Source organism: Pogona vitticeps, chromosome 4 (assembly GCF_051106095.1).
Source record: "Pogona vitticeps strain Pit_001003342236 chromosome 4, PviZW2.1, whole genome shotgun sequence".
In the NCBI taxonomy this organism is placed as follows: domain Eukaryota; kingdom Metazoa; phylum Chordata; class Lepidosauria; order Squamata; family Agamidae; genus Pogona; species Pogona vitticeps.
In genome coordinates, this window is record NC_135786.1 from 103661754 (window position 1) to 103682657 (window position 20904).

The 20904-nt window shown below is 46.3% G+C and overlaps 1 protein-coding gene across 2 annotated transcripts in view; it reads right to left on the reverse strand.

Moving 5' to 3' along the window:
• The window catches only part of LHX9 (LIM homeobox 9), a 49391-nt gene that overhangs the window by 15674 nt on the left and 12813 nt on the right, over positions 1 to 20904 (reverse strand). For both annotated transcript variants that reach the window (XM_072998072.2, XM_072998069.2), the window contains 2 exons: positions 17724 to 17926; positions 13401 to 13771 (listed from right to left, as the gene is read on the reverse strand). In XM_072998072.2, the coding sequence (XP_072854173.1) occupies positions 13401 to 13771; positions 17724 to 17926 (574 nt within the window). The remainder of the gene's footprint in view (positions 1 to 13400; positions 13772 to 17723; positions 17927 to 20904) is intronic.

Consider the following 20904-nt stretch of genomic DNA (forward strand, 5'->3'; position numbering starts at 1 on the left):
TGGACCATCAAGGAAACAGCTTTTTCCTCCACAGATCAGCAAATGATTTAGGACAGGATTCCCCATCTTTTTAAAAGTCACAAGCCCTCTTTATAACAACCAAGTAAACTGTGACATCCCCCACACCACATTTGCATAAAAAGACATTTTTAATGGGGTAAACTACCATGAGAAGATAAACTTCCCTAAAAAAAGATGATAATGCTAGGGAAAGAAGACAGAATGAGATGGATTGGCTCAACAGAGAGACCACAGCCTTTATTTTACTAGATTGCAGCAGAGTTTTTGACTATAGGAATGAGGTTTTTTGTGGGGTATGGGAGCATTAATTCATCTGGGAGCCACAAGAGCAACAGCAATTTGACTGCACATAACACCGCCGCCAAATATCTACTGCCTGGTGAGGAGCAGTCCTCTCGCCTCTGCTTGGCTGGGCTTGCACTATGGATTCCACCTGCTGCCATTCTGCCCCCAAATTTTTCCTAGCCTCCCCTCCAGCTCAGCTGGGATGGACTCACCAACATCACCCCCAGGCACCACCTGAGAAGGAAATCCCCAGATCCCAGAAGGGAGAGGCAGTCTTTGGGGGAGGAGAAACCCCACTTTTCTTCAGAGGAAGAAAAAAAGAGACAGAGAGAGGGACTTCTTTTGACTGCACACTCCCTCCTGCCCCCCCTTCCTTTCTAGAAACCCAACACAGTGGCTTTAAAGCTTGCTGAGAAAGAGAATCAACTACTAGCCTATTAGCTTCCTCGTAGGCATATGGATAGAAAGAGAACCCCCTGGTTTGTTAAAGTTTGGTCCCCCCCCCAAGAAAACACTTTGTGACCCTTTTGGGGGTTGTGACCTACAGGTTGGGAATTCATGCTGTAGGATCTCTTAGGGAGAAACGGGTGTGCAGGCCAGTCTGGCAGCCAAGGAATGAAGTTGAGAGTGGCTTTGTCCTCTTCAGAGCAAAAGCAGCTGTGATGGCAAAAGATGGACAGTCTTTACAGGTAAAGAAATAGACTATATAGATTGCCATTGTAGGCATAGCTGGTACAGATAGATGGTCACTAGCAGCAGCAATGTGGCAAATGCTTTAATTAAGGAAGGCAGTGTTTAGTCTTCCTATCCTTTCTTCAGAAGGCAATCAATGAAATATCATCAACTATTCAATCAGGCGAGTGCTACTATAGAATTAGTCTCTCTCTCTCTCTCTCTCTCTCCTCTCTCTCTCTCTTTCTCTCTCTCTCTCTCTCTCTCTCTCTCACACACACACACACACACACACACACACACACACATTTATTTGAAAATTCCAATAATGATTTCCAAGACCTCCTGGAAAGGTTATACTTCAACAAAGTTTCCAGCTAGGTGTCCAAGAAGTGTGACTGAACTACTAGACTACAGTATATCAGTTACTATCGAAAATTATTTTAGGCACTAGTATTCTCCACCTGGCGACTTCCATATATCCTGAATTACAGCTTCTATAGTCTTCATCCAATGTGGCCAATAGCCAACAGCTATGCTGGCTGGAATTAATGAAGGTCATATTCCAACATTTCTGGGATAGACACCAGTTTAAGTAAGAATACACTAGGCATTATCTTCCAGCAGTGCCAACATATGCCTATGAAATCATTTCAAGCCTATGGACAGGAAACTTGAGTTCTAAGATTCAGTGCTGGAGAAAAATTATTTGCCTTTGCTCTTCCCAGGATAGCTGTAAGATAGCATCTATAGCATCTGCTCATTCCTTCCCCAGCTGTCCTCCATCTCCTTCTCCTCCTTGCTGTGTGACATACTAAGAACTTTGATCGGTTTCTGCAGGTTGGTTCTTAATGAGACTAACAACAGGGCGGGAATGGGAGCAGGCATAAGCAGGCATGGTCACCTTATCTCCTGCCACCTTATGAGATGGAAACCTCTGAGCTTTATTTCTGGCTCTCCACTTCATTTCCAATTCATTTATTTTCAGACGCAGGACTTTCCCACCAACTATGTGTGGCAGTCCACCAAGGACTCGGTCAATCTCCTTTCTCTCTCTTGCTACTTGGGTAACATTGGGCGTTCTTCTAAAATATGGGTGCATGTCACCATCTATCAGTATGTAGGCTATTAAACATTAACAGCTACGGTTTAACATGTGGAATTGCTGCATCATCAACCTTTGAGACAATTGGAATACATTTTACTTAGGTGAAGGTCTAGTGCTATTATCTGAGAAGTGACATGTATAAGAAAACTACAGGACTCAACTGGGTATTTTAAAAAATATGGAACGGGTTCAACATTCAGCATTCATAGAAGCGAGATTAGAAAGCCAAAAGCCCATCTATTGTCATTTTGTCCATCCTGACTCACAACAGTTCCTATTATTTGCTCTCTGCTTCTCCTAATGGAGATTATCTGGATTTAGTTTGGCATGATCTGTGGGGCAGCAACCACTCCTGCCCAAATTTTATCAGAGTGCTTCTCTATGCAGCACACTGACATTTTCATTATCTTCTCAGGTTTCAGCTGACAAATTACTACCATTACAACCAAAGTTAGACTTCTAAAACAATGGCTGTTGAACAGATTGATTGGGAAAGTTACGTGAACTTCACAACAATTCATACAGATATTTATCTTTGTGATGTTTCTCAGCCTTTGGCAATATCTTGTTCCTAGTTATCTCAAAGTAAATAGTGCGTAGAATACAAAAACCATAACAATATGCCAGAGGCCATACATTTCAGCTTACTGACTCATACCACTGCTTGCTATATAGCACACATATTGAGCTCACAAGTCTCTAGTAATGTATGACAGTGGTAGGAGACTGCAAGCTAATGCAAAGTTAAACATAATTGAGCGTAACAGGTTGTTATTGTTTTGTTTTTGTTTTTTGCATAAAGCCTATGAAGATGGAATTATTTTTCTCCATAGCCCTATAAAAGTTTGTATTAGTGTTGTCAACTGACCTTGAAATACAGTGGCATTGCCTACTCTTGGACCTGTAACGTTAGTACAGTACAATTGTAAAAACCAGCAGCTGGAGTTCTTTTGTGACACAGAGATAAACAGCTAAAAATGCTAGATAAAGCTACTGTTAATGTCAGAATTTAAAGGACTGATTAAAAAATAAGCAACCTTGTGCACTAGATTTGCCGTCAGGTATTTAAACTCTCCATTGCACCAGAGAAATTAAAATCATATTCATGACTTCTGCACTAATTCCCAGCCCCATATTCAATATGACCATAATTTAAAGATGCAGGCCTAAATATACATACTAAGAAAATGAATAGAATAAGTTTCTTAAACACAAAATCTCAAAACACAAGTCTCAAAAACAAAAACCCTGTAATCTACTATTACTAATTTTGTTGATTTGTTTTCATCCTATATATTGAATGATGTGTCCTTTCTACAGTGGACCCTTGACTTACGGAATTAATCCGTATTGGAACGGTGGCTGCAGGTCGAAAAGTCTATAGGTCGAGGCTCCATTGACCTACAATGCATTGAAAATCGATTAATCCATAACTGGCTGTTTTTGTTCCATTTGGGTTTTTTCCCGGTCTGTAGGTCGATTCTCCGGCTGCAAGTCGAACCTAAATTTTGCCACCAGAAGTCTGTAACTCAAAAAGTCTGTAAGTGGAGCCGTCTGTAAATCGAGGGTCCACTGTACTATAAATTGACTTGTGTGAGCTGCAATCCGAAGAAAATTCATGTAAAAGGTCTGAAACGCCAATCCTATATGTTATTACAAATATCTGGGAACATTTTCCCATTGAGCTGAAGCTCCCTTCATCACAAATTTACATTCATATAGAACAGGTAACACACAAACTTTTGTTATGAGAAATACTGCTCCTGCTTTTTACAACACAGAACCAAAATTAACAATACATAGCTGGAAAAGTAGTACCTAATCTAAATTATTCTGCATGCAAATTTTCCATCTAGTCATTCATACCAAGGATAAACTTGCAACAAAGGATTGCAGTGTGGAACCCTCCATTTCAACCTGCCAGCCAGCCAACTGGGCCTAATTCAGGGTCAGTACATTCCTCCCCTCTCTATCCCCATGTTCAACTTTTCCACAGACAAAGTTGGTAAGCATACAATGCCTACTGAGGAAGCCATTTTGGCACCCAGGGCTTTGATGACCCATTTGTTAAATCTGAGTCATATGACATTGGGTCACTTGGTATGCAAAGGGAGATGAGAAGGGAATGGGCAGAACCACCTGGGCCTGCACTTAGCAACTCTGTTCGTTATCTGCTAAGCCCACCTGTGTCATGTTTCCTTCTGACCACAGGGGGACAACTTGGGGAGGATACCTGCTCAGAACAGGTATGTTTTCTCATTGTCAGCAGCAACTATCAATGGTCCAGGAGCACATTTGTGTACCTTCTAGATTTCAGCAGCCTGTGTGAAAGCTCCAGTTGCCCCACCCTATTTACTGGTCTGTAAGTGTGCTCAGATTTCAAGCAGGTTTCCACCAGAGTGGTGGGAGAGCTGGGTTTCCTTCTTCCACTGTTTCCTTAAACTCACGGATACTTCTTCCTTGTACAGGGTCCTGCTGATTTTGTGCCATTACAGTCTATGTTAAAAGAAAGCATTCCATATTATTATATAGAACTGAGTTTGGTGACAATGACTTCTAAGCCACCTCCTATCAGAGAAAGACATCAGCGACAGAAGCATGCTAGGACTGGTTCTGTATTCTCCCTTTTTCAGGCAGAAGATTAGCTGAGAAACATCAGAAGGCCTTTTCAATGTTGTTATCCCTACTCTGCATGGCACCCCTGCTGTACAGTCACTGCCTGAAAAAAAATCCATCAAGCTACACTCTTGACTGATTTTTTTGCCACCAGCTGAGAACATTCGTACCTAGAAAATATTTTCCTGACCTAGCTGTTGAGTGAGAATAGGGAACCTTTGGGCTTACCAGATGTCTTCTCCTACAACTCCCATTAGCATCACCTTGTAAGCAATGGCGGAAGTTGCAGTCCTAAACATATGGAGGTTGAAAAACTTCCAACCTCTGAACAGTATGATCAGCACTTCTGCTGTCTTCGTTGTTACTATGTTAATTGTATTGGCAGTTTGGTTTACATCACACCTTATACAATTCTGAGATTTCCCCATATAGTTCACATTTTTCTGATTTTTTTAATAGTGAAAAACAGACTAAGGACAAAATCCACCATATCCACTTACCTGGAGAATAAGATCCAATAAACTCAGTAACTGAAATCCTATTGGGTAGGGTTTGCCTGCATGATGGGTATATTGTTATCAGCACCAGCAGGTTCCCCCTAATTAAAATCTTCCTTTTGCAATTTGGGGGGTTGCATGCAACCTTATTACATTGTGTGAGAGTTGCACGCACCTCAAAATCACAAAAGGAAATCTTTAATCAGCAGGCATCTGCCACTGCTGATGACATCATTCTCATTACACAGGCAGAGAAGCACAACAGGATTTTAGCCAATAAGACTTACTTGGGGTAAATATATATATTTATGAAGAAGAAAAGGACTACAATCCTGGACTAGACCCCTTTTGGCTTGAGAATGTGCTTTGTTATGTTAAATGGGATTTACTCCTGCATATGCATGCATGGATTTAACTATACTCTCTCACCAACTCAGTGGGCATATTTCTGAATATAGGATTGCCATGCTACAGTCTTTATTCACAAGAATGATGTTTTCGCACACAAAAGCACATCTCTGCCTCTGTTTGCCTACTGCCTTTTTTCATAATATACATACAAATGTTGTTAAACATTAAAGTTAAATTAAAAATGGAAGGCCATTTTAAAAAATCTAAAAATCCTGCAGCTAAGTTTATATAAGTATGATAATACAAAGCAAATTCATTTTGATATAGGTTTGCCAGCTTTTTAAACAAATCAACCCACCCAGATGTCCCTTTATAACAAAAGTTTGATCTATAGCAATCAGCCAGTAGTAATAATCTTTATAATTTCTTGGAAAAACTCCCACAGCTGATTCCTGCTGATAAAACCACTGTGAAGAATACGACAACTGTAATCTAATGTGAGAAAAGGACCTTAAAACCTTAACTTTTTTTTTTTTGCATCACTGGTGTATAAAAGCTGCATGCCAGCACCTTAGCCAGATAGATCTTTAATTCGCAAAGCACCCAAATGAGAAACCATCAAAACTAGCCAAGGCATTAGCAAAATGCAGTGGGAACATTGTCAGGAGTGACATATGCCAAAGACTGATAGATTTAGACTTTTAGGATATAATTTTCCTTTTCATTAGAACCTTGACATCTACCAATTGCAGCCAGATGTGGAAAGACTGGTTTAGGAAAGTGCACACAGATTTGCACAACTAGTGCATGCTTAACATAGCACTTTGCTCCCCATGCCACAATTAGTAATATACAAATAAACTCCCGTTTCTACCTCACTCCGTTTTCTTCCCTAACTTAACACTTGTTGCTATTTCTAAACCACTGGGAGTCAGGAACCCTTGCCAATCAAATCATCTGCAGAGCTATTAAGATATCCCAACCTGTTTCCTGCCCACCTCTGATCTATGTTCTTGACCTGGGCAGGACCTTTACAAATGTGCATGTTAAAACGAGATCTGAAACAGGACAAATTTCCTGGGAAGGGAAAAAAATGGACTAGAGCCGGAATAGAAAATATGCTTCCTTGCTTTCTTTTTAAATTGGCTTAGAAAACCAGCTGTCCTCTGCCACTGTGCCACTGTGATGGGGGAGCACATAAAAGTCTCTCTTCTAGGCAACCACTGAAAAGTGTGGGGGGGGGCTTGAGAAGTCTTAACAGAATAACCCAACCCTGGTAAAGCAAGTCAAATTCAGTTCATTTCTGTTTGTGATCTAAGCTTGGCAAATAAGAGTGAGCTGTTATGTTAAAATATGTCATCTTTATTTCACTGTCTCTCACATTGAAAGCCAACACAGCAACAACAGAGAACTCCAAATTAAAATTAGAAAAACAACAACACACACACAGCTCCCTGCTTCGCTCTTCCTGAAAAGGGCATCTCCTTTCGGAAGCCACCAGAGGTCACTGCTACATTTGTTTGACAATTCAACATGCTAAGAGTTAGGATTTTGGGAGGCAGCAACATTTTTTTATACATATATTGATGGAAAATGTTATAGCCCATGTTTCAGCTGCAACATCCAAATGAAGGATGGGTGGAGAAAGTCAATGGCTCAATGGAGTCTTTAAAAACAAAAACAAAATCCAGGCCTCTCTGACTCTTGGTGACTGTCCCTTCCTTTCTGAACAGGATTCTCTCTTCTCACTTAAAGCCCCTAATTTATCATCAGAGAAACCCAGCACTTTTTCCACATGAAACAGCTATCTTGGAGTAATAGGATTTGGGTCATGTTCCTAAATGAAACTTGTGCCCTAGATCTAAGTAAATTGTGCTGAACCTGTGCAGCTTAGTCTTGCACATGCTTTACTCTGAAGGCGAACACGTTCTTTGGGAGCTTGTCCATTAGTGTTGGTAGGACTATAGCCTCAAAAGGCAGAAACTTACTTATACAATATTGTAACTACAACCACCATGCAATTTTCAGAGTCAGATAGGCCACCAAAATGCAGGAGAAAAACTAAAAAAAAAAAAAATCCATTCAGAGACAAACCTGGTTTGATCTTAGCTGGCCCATGTAAAGGAGAAGTTCCCCAGTTCCAAGCATTGTAGGACACATTCACCACAAATGATATCAAAGGAGAATGGTCACCTGGGAATATGTCCAGCCACATCAAGCTGAGTTTACTTCTGATTGAATAGACACAGGATTGGGCCATATGGTTCAAATGGAGATTTAGATCCCATTTATCTGGAAATAAGTCCCACTGAATTTGGAGGTTGCTTCTGAATAAATATATGAAGGGTTGGGCTGCAAGAATTCCTATTAGGTTACAATGTGCCATTTATCAAGATTATTAATGCAGGGGAGAAATTGGAATAGAAAGCCATTTTGATATCAAATCTCAAGCACGGTCCCCTTACATCAGTGCACTATAAAATAGAGGTACTGTCAATATTATGTATCCTCTGGATGTTGTAATCAATCAGATTTTCATTCCAAATAACACTCCAGTCCTAAATGTATATTTACCTAGAAGTAAGTCCTCTTTAATTTGATGGGACTTCTACTCAAATAAGCCCATACAGCAGATAGAGTATAACCAAGGGAATAGTATCAGTAAGGAGGAGAGATAGAAATACATCTGTGTTTGGGATGGGTAGAAATTTAGGGACAAACTGTGTGCTTTGCAACAGAGGGTTCCTCAGCACTACCAATCAAAAGACAACATGTAACCATTCTAGTTTCTTTCTTTCTTTCTTTCTTTCTTTCTTTCTTTCTTTCTTTCTTTATTTATTTATTTATTTATTTATTTATTTATTTATTTGGATAGAGGAACACAGAAGAATTACAAATGGAAGATCACATTGTCTGGCCACACTTACCCCTCCCATAACATTATGGGACTAAGGAAAGGTAGTTTACATGACAAAAGCCTCATCTGGGAGTACTTACATCGAGAGAGAATGGATTACACAGAGAGACACGCCATTAACAAGACCTAATGCTACAGTCCCCTGTTTTGTACCCTTCAAAACCTTATTAATAGGGAACAGAAAACTGTCAGGCAGCAATTTCTTAATATGGGACTCACTTTGGGTAACAGAAGTTTCTCCCTTCGCATTCCGGACATGGGTGAGTGATTTGCTCTGGCATTGTGTGAAGATGACCCAACTGGTATATTTGACCATAGATCCCCTTTCACACTGAGTCGTTGTCTGAATGAACACACCAAGAAAAAGACTAAAGGATCAGGATTACACCTGCCTCCATCTTCTTATCTCTGATCTAGAATAGGGCAGAAACATGTTACTGTGAACACAGGGCTGGTCATTTCTAAGACTTGGAAAGCTAATGTATTTCGACATCCTTGAAAAACACCCACCACATACTCTCTACTTATCTTGGCAAAATCTGCCAAGCACTTGCTCAACATCTATAAGTCCTAATAATATGTTGGAGGGGAAAAGTGAGCAGGTGTTCAGCTCCCGTCTTGAAAACTATGGAATTTTAAGGCTGCTCTCCTGTGTCAATTTATTTAGCCATAAGTTCCATCCAACTCAAATAGTGATCAGATAAAAACACACGTATGAGTTAGGTTTAATTTCTCTGAAATTATCTCCAAAACATTTCTAGGCAAATATTTTGAAACTTTTACTTTTTAAGAAAACTTGTCTTACTTCCCCAGCATGCTCCAGTCTGCTAGAGACACGGATCTGTGTCACGCATACGCATGCATCCATACCTTCCGTTATATACACACTTGCATCCAATATTTTAAAATGCTAATTCTATCCAGAAATTGTCCAATTACACCACCACCCTTGCTCCAGATAGGAATGCTCTCCTATATCTTCTATTAGGGATACAGGAAAGCATGGCATCCGACTTGAAATCACTTTATATCGTTCTAAATAGACAGGTATGGGACAGCGATGCCAACTCTTACAAAAATCGTGGGCGACTGTTTGTGGAAAGCTACACGGTTTTCTTCGTTCTATCTTTTCCCGAAACCTTAGAAAAGACTGAGGATGAGAATTGTGTTACACACACATGCATCTGCATCTTCAGATATATATGTGCATACACACCAATTTCCTAAATATAAATTCTAGCCACCATCTACCTGGAAACTGTGCCGGTTTACACTCAGGCCTATATATCAATATTATACGAAGGAATGATTTTTCGAACCTCATTTGGAAGGAAAGAAATCTAAAGTCGGTTTGTGTTCACCATTAAACTGGTTAGGCATTGTACAAACGCTGCTTGTGTTTACGGCCTGCTGGATCTCTTTGCTCAGAGATCTTCTCCCGGGGGGGGGGGGAAACGGGAGGATGAGGGCTTTGTTCCCAACGCCCCAGGCACTCGGAAAGGAGACGAAACGATTGAAACGAAATCAGGGCGACCAAGTCTAGAAGTACGAAGCGGTCGAAGTGTTTTTGCTTTGTTTTGCTTTGGGTTTTTTTTTCTGTCGGAAAAAAAAAGAGTCGGAAGAGGAAGGAGGCGTGGAATCTGGGATCCCTGGATCCAAAATATGGCAGTAGGAATCCGGTGTTTTCGAATCTTCGGGTTCAGGCTGGGATCTTAATGTTGGAATTTGTCTTTAAAATCCCAGCTCTCCGAAGCAAACGGTTCGGTCCAACTCACGAGACGCCTATTGAAGGGCCCGATCCTGTTACATGCTTGGGCGTCGACTTCGCTGAACTCCGATTGACTTCTCGGGAAGTTGAAAGAGGGCCGCTCCGTAAAGAAGCAGGTTTCCTTAAGAAGTACAGTAAAGGGCACCCACTGATTCTCTGACCGGCCCCCGTTGCTTCCCTAAACCTTCGCTTTCTATGCGCCGGGCTCAGGCGGCGCCTGCAGTTTGGGCTGACAGGCTGCCAGTTCCAGTCCCGGGGACTCGCTGCTCCCCTCGTTTTGTCTGAGGATCTAGCAAGGGGGCGGATGAGTCTACGTGAGGCCCGTTCCGTTGGAAACCAGCCCCCCACACACACACCCCTGCCACTTAAGTATGGGATTTCCTCGGTTACAAGCCCCCCCCCCCGGGGTATAGAATTTCAGCCTTGGACGAGTATCTATTCTATGTCATTATCCCGGAGCAAACTTCGGTACAACGCGTACGAAAAACAAAACCAGATTGTGGGAGACGCTCAGTGCATGTAAGTGTACTCTGTGTGTGTGTGTGTGTGCGCGCGCGCGCGCGCCCGCGCAGACAAATTTGCGAAAAGGGCTCCGGCAGTTGGCCCGGCCCCCAGCCCTCCCTCCCGTTTCTCCCCCCCCCCGCCTGCCCGCCCGCCCGCGCCCTGGCCAGCCCCCCTCCGAGGGGAGAGGCGCCTGAGCCCTCCCCGCCTGGCAGCTCTCGGGCGCATCGCGGCTCGGCTGCGGCGGCCGGAGATTCCAATGCCATCTCCAATTAGCGGCGAACAATTAAAGCCCGGCGTCCTCCTGCCCTCCCCCGGCGTCGAAGGGGAGGAGCAGGCCTTCCTAGGGAGGGGGAGGGGTGGGGGAGGGGGAGCCGGCCAAAAGCCTCCGTGTGCCCTACAAAGCGCCCGGCTTTGGATTCTTGGGCAGACGTCCGCAAGACCCAGATTTCCTGGCAGCAGCTCTTCCCGATCCTGCCACCCTTGTTGGAATTTGGCCCTGCTGCTTCCCTTCTCGATGTCGAATCCAGCGGGACTGGACCAACACCGCCCTCCCCCTCAGCTGGCCTTCCTGCCCGCCTGGACTTTACAGAGTTGTGCCACTCGGGGCCCCGCACAGCGCGCCCTCGCCCAGCCCAGCCCAGCCCGCGATGGGCCCTCTTTCCAAAGAGCAATTTCGCGCCTCAATGGAAGGTCGCGCCCAGAGCCGAACTCGGCCGGATGGAAAAGCAGCCTCGTTGACCCCGCCGATCGGGTCCCGGCTGGGTGTCGGACGCGCGTTCCGGCCAGCCCTAGCTTTTCCCCTTTTTCCGGACCTGGGAGGAAGTCCCTCTGAACGAAGCAGGGCTTGCTCTGAGTAAGAAAGGAGTGGGTTGTAAAGGCTGCAGTCTTCCACCCATTTACCTGGGAGTCGGCCCTCGGAAACTCCACCACACTCCCTTCTCAGTCAGCATGTCCTGGAATGTGTTACAACCTTCCCCCTGAAATAATGGGATTTAATTGTGGCTGGACCGTGTTGGTGTTCATCCACATCACTGAATATAGTCATTGCTGTAACTTTTATAATGATAAAAGAGTCTCGGGATATACTCACAATTCCTAGGATGCCCCTGCCCTAGTTAGTCTTATGCTGCTGTTTTATTAACTAGAATAAGCAACCTAATGCCATGGCGTCCTCAATCAGAGCCTCTGCTTCCTTCTGGAGAAGCAAAGCGATTCGGAAGTGCGCATCTCCGAGCTGAATGCAGAGCGAACAGATAAACTCTTATAAATGTCTGCCTGGAGGAAGTTCAGTGGGTCGTACTTCCAGCTGAACGCACAATTCTTTCCTTACCTCGGAGTAGGCCACATTTAACGCAGTTGGGCTTACTCCCGAGGAGACATGCCTCTGTTTTTGATGAAAAAGATCCGAGTTCCAATCCCACTTCTGCCAGAAACAACCGGTTTACTGGGGGGGGGGGGGAGAATTCCTTTTTTGGAGTGTTATCTGCAATACGGGATTGATAATACTGTCCTGTTTTACAAGGTGGTTTTACAGCTTGCACAAAGATGCCAGGCAAAGCTTTCCTTGAATATCCAAATAGAATAATTCCCTCAAGCATTCAAAAACACCGTCATTAATTCCTGTTGTTAATATTGTTGTTGTTCAATTCAACGCATTCATTCTGAACATTAACTTCTGCTGAGGCAAAATAAACTTTTACTACTAAGATCAAGTCAACTTAAGTTAGAGGATAAGCCAAAGTAAGGCTTAAAAGAGGCCCCCTGATGGAAGGAAATAAATAGATTTGCAAGAAGTTCATGGAGGGAGAAAACACACGGAATATCCTCTACCTCCTTTGTTCACTGAGCGTCTGCCGATTTGGTTGTTTATTTTGCCTCCTAATCCAGCGTAAACGGATGCTAAATTTAAAACTAAAAATAAATGCCGGGGAAACCAAAGGGACGCATCGTGCTGCACTGGACTCAAGATGCAATCAGAAACTCGCTTCCTAGGTGTCGGCTGAGGGAGCTGCAGCCCTCCAGATTTTGTCGGATTTCAATTCCCATCGGCCGCAAACAACCAGACTAACGGCGAGGCACGATGGGAGCATCAGCCGGGCCACTTCTGCCGGCCCATCTACTGGGAACTAAGCTCAGCAGGGCTGACTGCTGAATAGACACGCTTAGGACTGGGTCCTTCCTCCCCCGAGAAGTGTACACTTACGCTCTCTTTCTTGAGACAGGCGCTTTATATAGAATATTCCACCTACGCTAAATCTGACTCAGGGGCCTCCAAGACCCCTTTTATGTTACCCAGACTATTAACCAAGACGGTGCCACAAGATTCGGGGCTGGGGGGCTGATACGGATTAACAGGGGTCGTCCACTAAAAGTGATCCGTAAACTTGCAGGGTGGCGTCTTCCAGGGAAATTGTGCACTGTGGTTCCTCCCCCTCCCCAACCAAGTAAACAGAAAAGCACGTGTGAATGGGCCTTTAGAAATGCTCAGGAATAGGCCTAGGAATACCGCAGCCGGCGGAGGGTGGAGGGCTGCTGGCCTCCAGGAATCTTGAGACATGCACGCTCTCCCTTCCCTCCCCCCCCCCCGGCCCCAGTCAGGCAGACTGGGTGTAGCGATCCTTGGTAAGTAGGGAGAGCCTCCCGCTCGCCACTGTCACCCACCTGAATTGTAGCTGACGAGATCGACGCCCAGCGCGGGGCTTTTCCTCTTCCTGGGCCGGCCTTTCTGGACGGTGCCCGTGCCGTTGAAGTAAGGCAATGCCAGGCCGCCGCCCTTGGCCGCCAGCTCGGTGTAGCTCAGCTGCGGGGGTGGGTAGGAGGCGGGATCGGTGCCTTGGAGGAGGCTCTCGAAGTGCGCCCGGCAGTAGACCACGTTGTCCTTCATGCCGAAGTGGTCGCCCGTCGTCAGGGTCTTGTTGCACGTGGTGCAGGTGAAGCAGCTCAGGTGGTAAACCGAGTCCCGGGCCCGCATCACCATCTCCGAGGCCGAGATGCCCAGGTGGCAGCGGGCACAGCGCTGCACGGAGAACCTTCTGAAGGGAAGAGGGCACCCAGTTAGCAGGGTCCAGCCCAAGGGAGGCATGCGGGCCCATTCAGACGACCACCCGAAAGCTCAAGGCAACGGGGAACAAAGGGTTATCTTTGAGTCAGCCTGCAAAGAGACCGAAGACGCGCCGGTCGCAGGGCTCAGAAAGGGTCGTCTGAATGGGCTCACTCTGGCGCACCAAGGCAAAGGACGGCCTCAGAGTGTGGCAAAGGGAAATTAGGCGAAACGGGTCAAAACTAGACAAAGAGAGATTCGCGTGCGGGGGGGGGGTTAATCAACTGTCAACAAAATGCGTTGAAAGGTGTCCTTGTTTCGGAGTGGTCAGAATTTGGAAGAAGCTGGGACGTGAATGGCCCTCGGGACTCAAGCAGAGAAAAAGCCGAGGACTCGGTCGCCCCACGGGCCCAAGCGAACAGCGTGCAGCCCCTTAACCCATTTGTCCGGGATAAGATGCCATTAATCTCAGCGGGGGCCGCTTCTGAGTCGAGGCCACTGTAGGGTTGCACTGATTGGCTGCGATGCTAGGGAGTCTTTCCCGCGAGGAGCCCCTGTAGAGCCCCGAGGGACTCGGGTGCAACCATGCAGAGGAGACAGGGCTCTGGCCCCATTCGTTGCCTTTGAGGAAAATCCTTTTGAAATTATTGGACTTAATACTTTGGAAGGATCGTGCCCCAAAGGACCACACCCAAAAAAAAATCCATTTAGATTGCACTCCACACACTTCTCTGGGCGCAAACTCTAGTGAAAACAAAGTGGCATTTTAAAAAAAAGTCGTGCATAAGATTGCCGGTTAAGGTATACCTACCCCACCCCAATTATTTTTTTAAAAAAGTACAAGTGTTTAATTGAATAAATCTTACTGGATTTAATGGCATGACTCTTATCAGTGATATATACATGTATTTCAAAGGAATCAGCTTTTCCCCAGATGCTGGAAGAAGCATTCTGTGCTTTAGAGGATGCCCCTCGTGTGGTTCCAGATCCCACCTCCCCATTTTAGAAGGAAGATCGCCTTCCCTGTGTAGGTGGGGGGTGGGTACTTAAAAGTGCCTGTTAGCCAGTACTGGTGGTGGTGTTTTTTTTTTAAGGCGTGCACAATTGATCAAAATCATACATTGGTCAAAAACAGATTTATTGGACCAATTATAACCATTCAAAACCATCTATAACTGGGCCAATTACTGGCCATACCTCAAAACCGTATTTTCTCAAACCCACATGGACATAGATAGTGGAAATAGTTTTACCCACTTAATATAACTAATCGATAACATAAATCTTTTTTAAGGAACCCCGAAACCCATTTTTATTTGCCAGACAACTGTGAGAATCTGAGACAGAGAGCTTCATGCATGTGTGTATAATAACTAGGTTTGTTTTACTTAATTATATCAATTCTAATGATGTAGGCACATGCACACACAGTGAAGCCTGGGGAGTAGTTGGTGTTTTAGGGTGGCAGCCAAAGCACTCTGCACTTGCACAGGTGTACTCTTTATGGTGGTTTAAACTGGCTGACTCTACTGCTTTTACATGGCTACTGGGAGGCAGACATTTTTCTCCTAGGGAAGCGTCCGGCTCATGGGAGATCAGGGGAAATCTCTCCTCCTAGCCCTCCAAATTAAGCATCGACGCCTGAGGCCTGAGCCACTCACTGACGGGGGCCTCCTTTCCCTGGCTCCTGCCTTGGGTTGGCAACTCCGGGGCTACGCTGGGCCTTCATCCGCCGGCGGAGGAGGAGAGCAGGCGAACAGCCAGAACCTAAACATACTCGGTCTGAAATGCGCTTCAGCTGCCATCCGACCTCCTCTCTTTGGGCTACGACCGCTAAACTCAGCGGGGCTGACTTTCCAGCCGACACACAGGGAACTGCAACGTTACTGAAGCGGTCAGTCCCGTTCACACGTTACACACCCTAACACGGTTCTGGCTCCTTCTCCCTGAGGAAAAATCAGGTGGTGATGGGAAACTGAGCCAATTTTCGAGGGCTTTAATGACCATTTGGGGTTTCTTTAAGGAAAGGTAGGAGACGCTTTGTAAATAAGGCTTACGAATCTGAATTTTAGGTTGTTTTGCGAGTTTCTTTCTTTTCCTTTCGTGTACAGTATTGCAGTTCCCTCGCCCCCAAAAGAGAGGTGAACTAGACAGAGCTATAAAGAAGTTTAAAAATCCATTCTTTTCTCTTTCCTATTTGTTCTAAGCGTTAAAGTAGCAATTCTATGCATATTATCTGGGACAGAGTGAGACTGCTTTTGAGTCAATACGCCTGATGCTAGACAAATGTCCCTTGCAAGTCGGTTTTTATGACAGTAGGAAATTTTTCCAGGGGAAGCACAGGGTTCGGATGTAAAACTACCTATTAATTCACTGGGAAAGGTCGGGAGGGGAGCCGGCAGAAAAAATCCGGATATGTCTCTTTAACAGGAAGACAAAAACGAGGCTTGTCTGCCGGCCGCTGAGCGCTAACAAGAGCGGGAGGCCAGGCCGCCCAGCAGGAGGGACCTGATCGGGTTCCACCGAAAGGGACTGGAATTTGGGGGGCGGAGAGGCGGTGTGCCCAGCCAGGCAGGCAGGCAGGCGCGGACCCTCGGGGGTGGGGGCGGGGAGACGGAAAGAGAGTTGCCGATTCCCATACGGAAGTGGCACCACCGTTTCCTCCCAAGCCCTCATTAAGGAGCTGGTTAATCAGACGCGCGAACCCCTCTGCACCTACTAGGGACCTGGAAGCGAGAGCCGCGCCTTCATCCCCAGCTGATTTCCTTCTGAGCCAACTCACACAAGATCGGGCTGCTGGAACTACCAAGAAATGGGTCGGTTTTGTGCGGTGGGATTTGTCTTCATCTTGGACCGCAGGCCAGGGACGTATCTTGGGCAACTGGACAAGTGAATTACTCCCCAATGTTGCAAGTGTCTGCGAGTGGCCTGAATTTTTTTTCAAGCCCGCCAGGAAAAAGAAAACGGAGGAACAGACAGAATCCTCCAGTGGCTCATGCCTGACGGTAAAACCTTAGGCGCCCTCCCTAGCAGGCAGTAACGGGCTCACCGGGAGAGCAAAAGAAGAAAAATCTATATGGCCACTCACGCAGCCCACCTCCAAGCTTTCTGAACTAATGACTCCCAAGTTTTCACGCAGCCGGAGGCTTTTAAGGATCTTTTCACACGTGCAGGACTCAAAAGCTAATCTGCACGTGTAAGAGATTCCGCGCTGGCCACAAACATTTGCAACCGGGACTTACTGACTCGCACACTGCCCCGTGAAGTCAGCTCACACATTTTGGCGGCAGACCTTCAAACCTAATTCACACGGGCACCGCTTGACCTGGCTGTGAAATCATGCGAAGACGCCATCAGCTTTGTTAAAGTCCGGGGGAGTCTCTGTTATCACTCGGGGTTTGTTTCAACAGTCAGTGTGTTGACTGTGATTTTTTTTTTCAGCAAAGGCGATTTGTACACAGAGCTCGGAAATATCAAGACCGAATCAAATGTGCATTCACGGATGTGATTTCCCCCCTCTCTGTTACTGCTCCCCCTTGGGGATCTAATGTCTGTGAGGGGGGTGCAGTTCACGCCTAGGAAGCCACTTCCTTGTTTTCAGTGGTGAGGTGGGAGCCCTAATAACCCCTATGTTTTTTTTTTAATCACCTTCAAATGACTCGTAATCCAACCTGGAAACTGGACACGCATGCCCCTAGCAATGGAAGGAAGAAAAAGATCAGTGATGCCCGTGTGCGTGTGAACCCTCGCGCACTCATCCAAACAGAGAGGATTCCTTCCTCCGAGAAACTCTCCACCATTCTAGGGAGCTGCAGCAACTTTTCCGGATGGGAAGAAGGGGTGTGTGTTTTTTACTCACTCTCCTGGGCGTCGGGGGATCCCTCCCTCCCTCCCTCCCTCCCCCACCACCACTACCCACCCGCCCTCAGCCCGGGGTGCTGTACCTGTAGTAATCCTCCTTGCAATAAATGCTGCCGTCCTTGGCAAAGCAGGTGAGCTCGGACTCCAGCGCCAGTTTACATTCACAGCACTTGAGGCAGCGGAGGTGCCACTGCTTGTCTACAGCCAGCAGGTAATAGCGGTCCGAGATCTTGCCTCCGCAGCCGGCGCACAGAGCAGGCTTCTCGGGGCTCAGCGGAGGCATGTTCTGCAAAAAGCAAAGCCCCCCCCCAAACACACCAGTGAACCTCCAGGCCGAGGTCACAAGGTTAAAGCAAGGCAAGCCGGCCGGCAGCAGGGGGAATGGCTCTTTGAGGGGGGGGGGGGGTGAGTGAGGTGCCGGCCTGACTGGGGTGCCCCTCCATCCACGAGGTGCGCCACGTCTACTCGGGCGTAAGCCTGGCGGCTTGTTGGCCTCGGCGGGGGACTTCCCACCCAACGCACCCTAAAGCGTTTGCCACGGTTGTGCCCCGCCCCCGTTATTATTCCCGATGGGACCTCGCCGGTTTTAAGGCTGCCTGCCATCCTAGGCACGGACCGTAGAACTCAGCTGGACTTCCCTCTGAGGAGACACGCCTGGGATGGACCTGCCCTCCTTCCTCTAGGAACTTGGATCTCGCCTCCTGGCTCCTTCCCTTCCCCAACCTCCTCACCCCACCTCGAACTTTGAACAAGGCATAACGTTAAGGCCTCGAGTCCCCAACAAGCACTTTCGTCCCCCCCAGTACTGGAAACAACCGCCCAGAAGGGCAGCGGCGTGGCCCTGTGTCTCCTTCTCAGTTTATTTTGCTTCCGGGGTTCCAGCGAGCCCTCTCAGAAGATTAAAAACCAGGACCTAACTTTGGGAGATCTTAACTTCTGCCAGGGGAATTTTAGAGATTCATTCATAACCATTCTTCACTCCGCCGCCCCCCTCGCCCAAACAAGGTCAGGCTCGCCCTCTTTCTCCCGTCCAAGGACTGGGACAAGAGAGGATCTGGGGCATGTTCAACTCAGAAAGCCTAGCTGCCCTTTCAGCCGAGGGCCAGTAGCCCGTGGCTAGTCCCCTCTGGAGTAGACCCGTCGGATCAGGCGAGTGAGACTGGTGAGTCGACACCGGTGCAAATCCCACAGAGTTAATAGGCCTCCTCTCGTTGGTACGCGTTAGGTTCCTGGTGTTAACTCCTTTTCAGAAAAAGCCTCACTTACTTCACAGATACACTTACTTCCAAGTAAACCTGCCAGGATCCAATTGCAATTCTTAATAATCGTGTTTGTGTGTGTGTGTGTTGCAACTCGATCCAACCCCAGGTTTCCCTGGCAAGTACGTCCTGGATCACAGGGAGTCCTATCTTCCATGATGTGACTTTAGAGATACAGAAGCTTCTTGGTGGGGGGCGGGGGGGGGGGTCGATGTCAGAATTTCAACAACAAGACGGGCGAAATAGAGCCGAGGATTGTTCTTGGAGTGCTGTTTCCCTACATTGTCCCTCCCTTCTTTTCTTTTCTTTTTAAAAGCCTACTCTTTTATAAAGATCCTTCCTTGCCATCTGGGTTTTTCTAATTTAGTTTAAAGAGAGGGCAGGGAGGTTTATTTGTTTTGAAAAGGTCTGTCACGGCCTATTAACATTTGAATTAATATTTCGGGGTGATTACGTCCTTCTTCCAGTTTTGTTTTGTTTTTGTTTAAATTAGGAAACGGTTTAGAGGAATCCTGGTGAAATCTCCAGCAGATTAAAAATACAAAATAAAAACCACGCCTGCCTCTGAAAGGAGGAATACCTTTAATCTTGATTGGGGAACACCCTTCGCTCCCCCTCTCCCCAGAAAAGCAACAAAGGTGGGGAATGAGGAGGCCCGGAATGCTTATAAAGCCAAACCCCGCTCCCCCTTAATAAACTTCTGCCGGGAGTGGGATGAAGGGGGGGGGGGGAGCCAGTTCAAAGGGGCGGCGAGGCGCAGCTTTCTGCAGGCCGTTCCTTCGGTTCATTGTGGGTGCCCAACGGAAGCCCGGGGATCTGAGAGCAAAAGAAAACTTCCTTATTCACACACACATACACACACCCGTCTCCCTTTCTCTCTGCTCAGTTCCCGGGGAATTAAACCATCTCAAAGGGAGCGGATCAGTCTGGGACTAACGCGCTAAATAATCTGATTCCATACTCACGAGCTAAACCAGATAACTGTAAAGCATGTATTTAGTAGGCGGTTTTTAACATGCTTTCCGGAGGCAGCAAAACGCCTTCCTTCCATTTACGTTTGTATATTTCATCCGTTCTGTCGATTTCGCTCCATCTCTGCTGTTTTTCAAAACACACACACACACACCTCATACACACCAGTCTGTAAGGAGTAGGGCAGGGAAGCGAAGCGAAGATAATGTCTTTCTTTGCTTTTTCTTTTCATTTTAAATGAAAGGGGCCGCAGTGGATTTACAGCATCCAAAGAATTAAAAAGAAAATAATCTTTTTTTAAAAAATGAATGGCACTTGGGGCTCCATCCTTCTCTTAATATTTATTTTTGCGTTTCTTGTAATTTGGTCTTTCAGGCGACCTGACATTTTTCTGAAGTATCCTGCACTTTTTTGGAAGGGAATCTCTTGGCGTATCTCTCGAGCAAAGTCCTGCTGGCCCTGTTTTTGTTCATCTTGAGCTTGAGCTGCGGATAACTCGGGAGGAACTAAAGCAGATCAAGGAGTAAAGAAACGACGCCGAATTACTCCTTCTAAACCTTCCTACCAGGACGGCAGTCCTGCTTTCCTGCTGAAGCGAAAGCCTTGCCCAGTCCGACTACAATCAAATTTATTCGGAAGAAAAGAATCCAGTGAGTGCGGACTTCCTTCTTGGTAAATTTCCTTGGAACCGCAGCAGTAGAGGAAAGATCCATGTGCCGCTGCTTCTGCAAGACCCTTGCTTTCCAACTTTTTAATCGAGAAGAACCTACTTCTGAGCAAACCAGTTTTGCTGGGAAGGGTGTTTTAAAATGAAAATAAAAATGAGGGCACGATTTAGCCCCGTTTAACTTTTTAAAGTTCCATCGGCTTCAATGGGAAAGGCTAAAGTTTCTGCTTTATGCCAAGCGGGGCAGGGAGTGGGGAAGGTGCCGGAGAAGAGATGGATCAGTTTTACTTGGAAGTACACAAGTAAATGCAACGGCATGAACTGCTTTTCCGTAACTTCGCATAGATGTTTCGAACTTAGGATAAT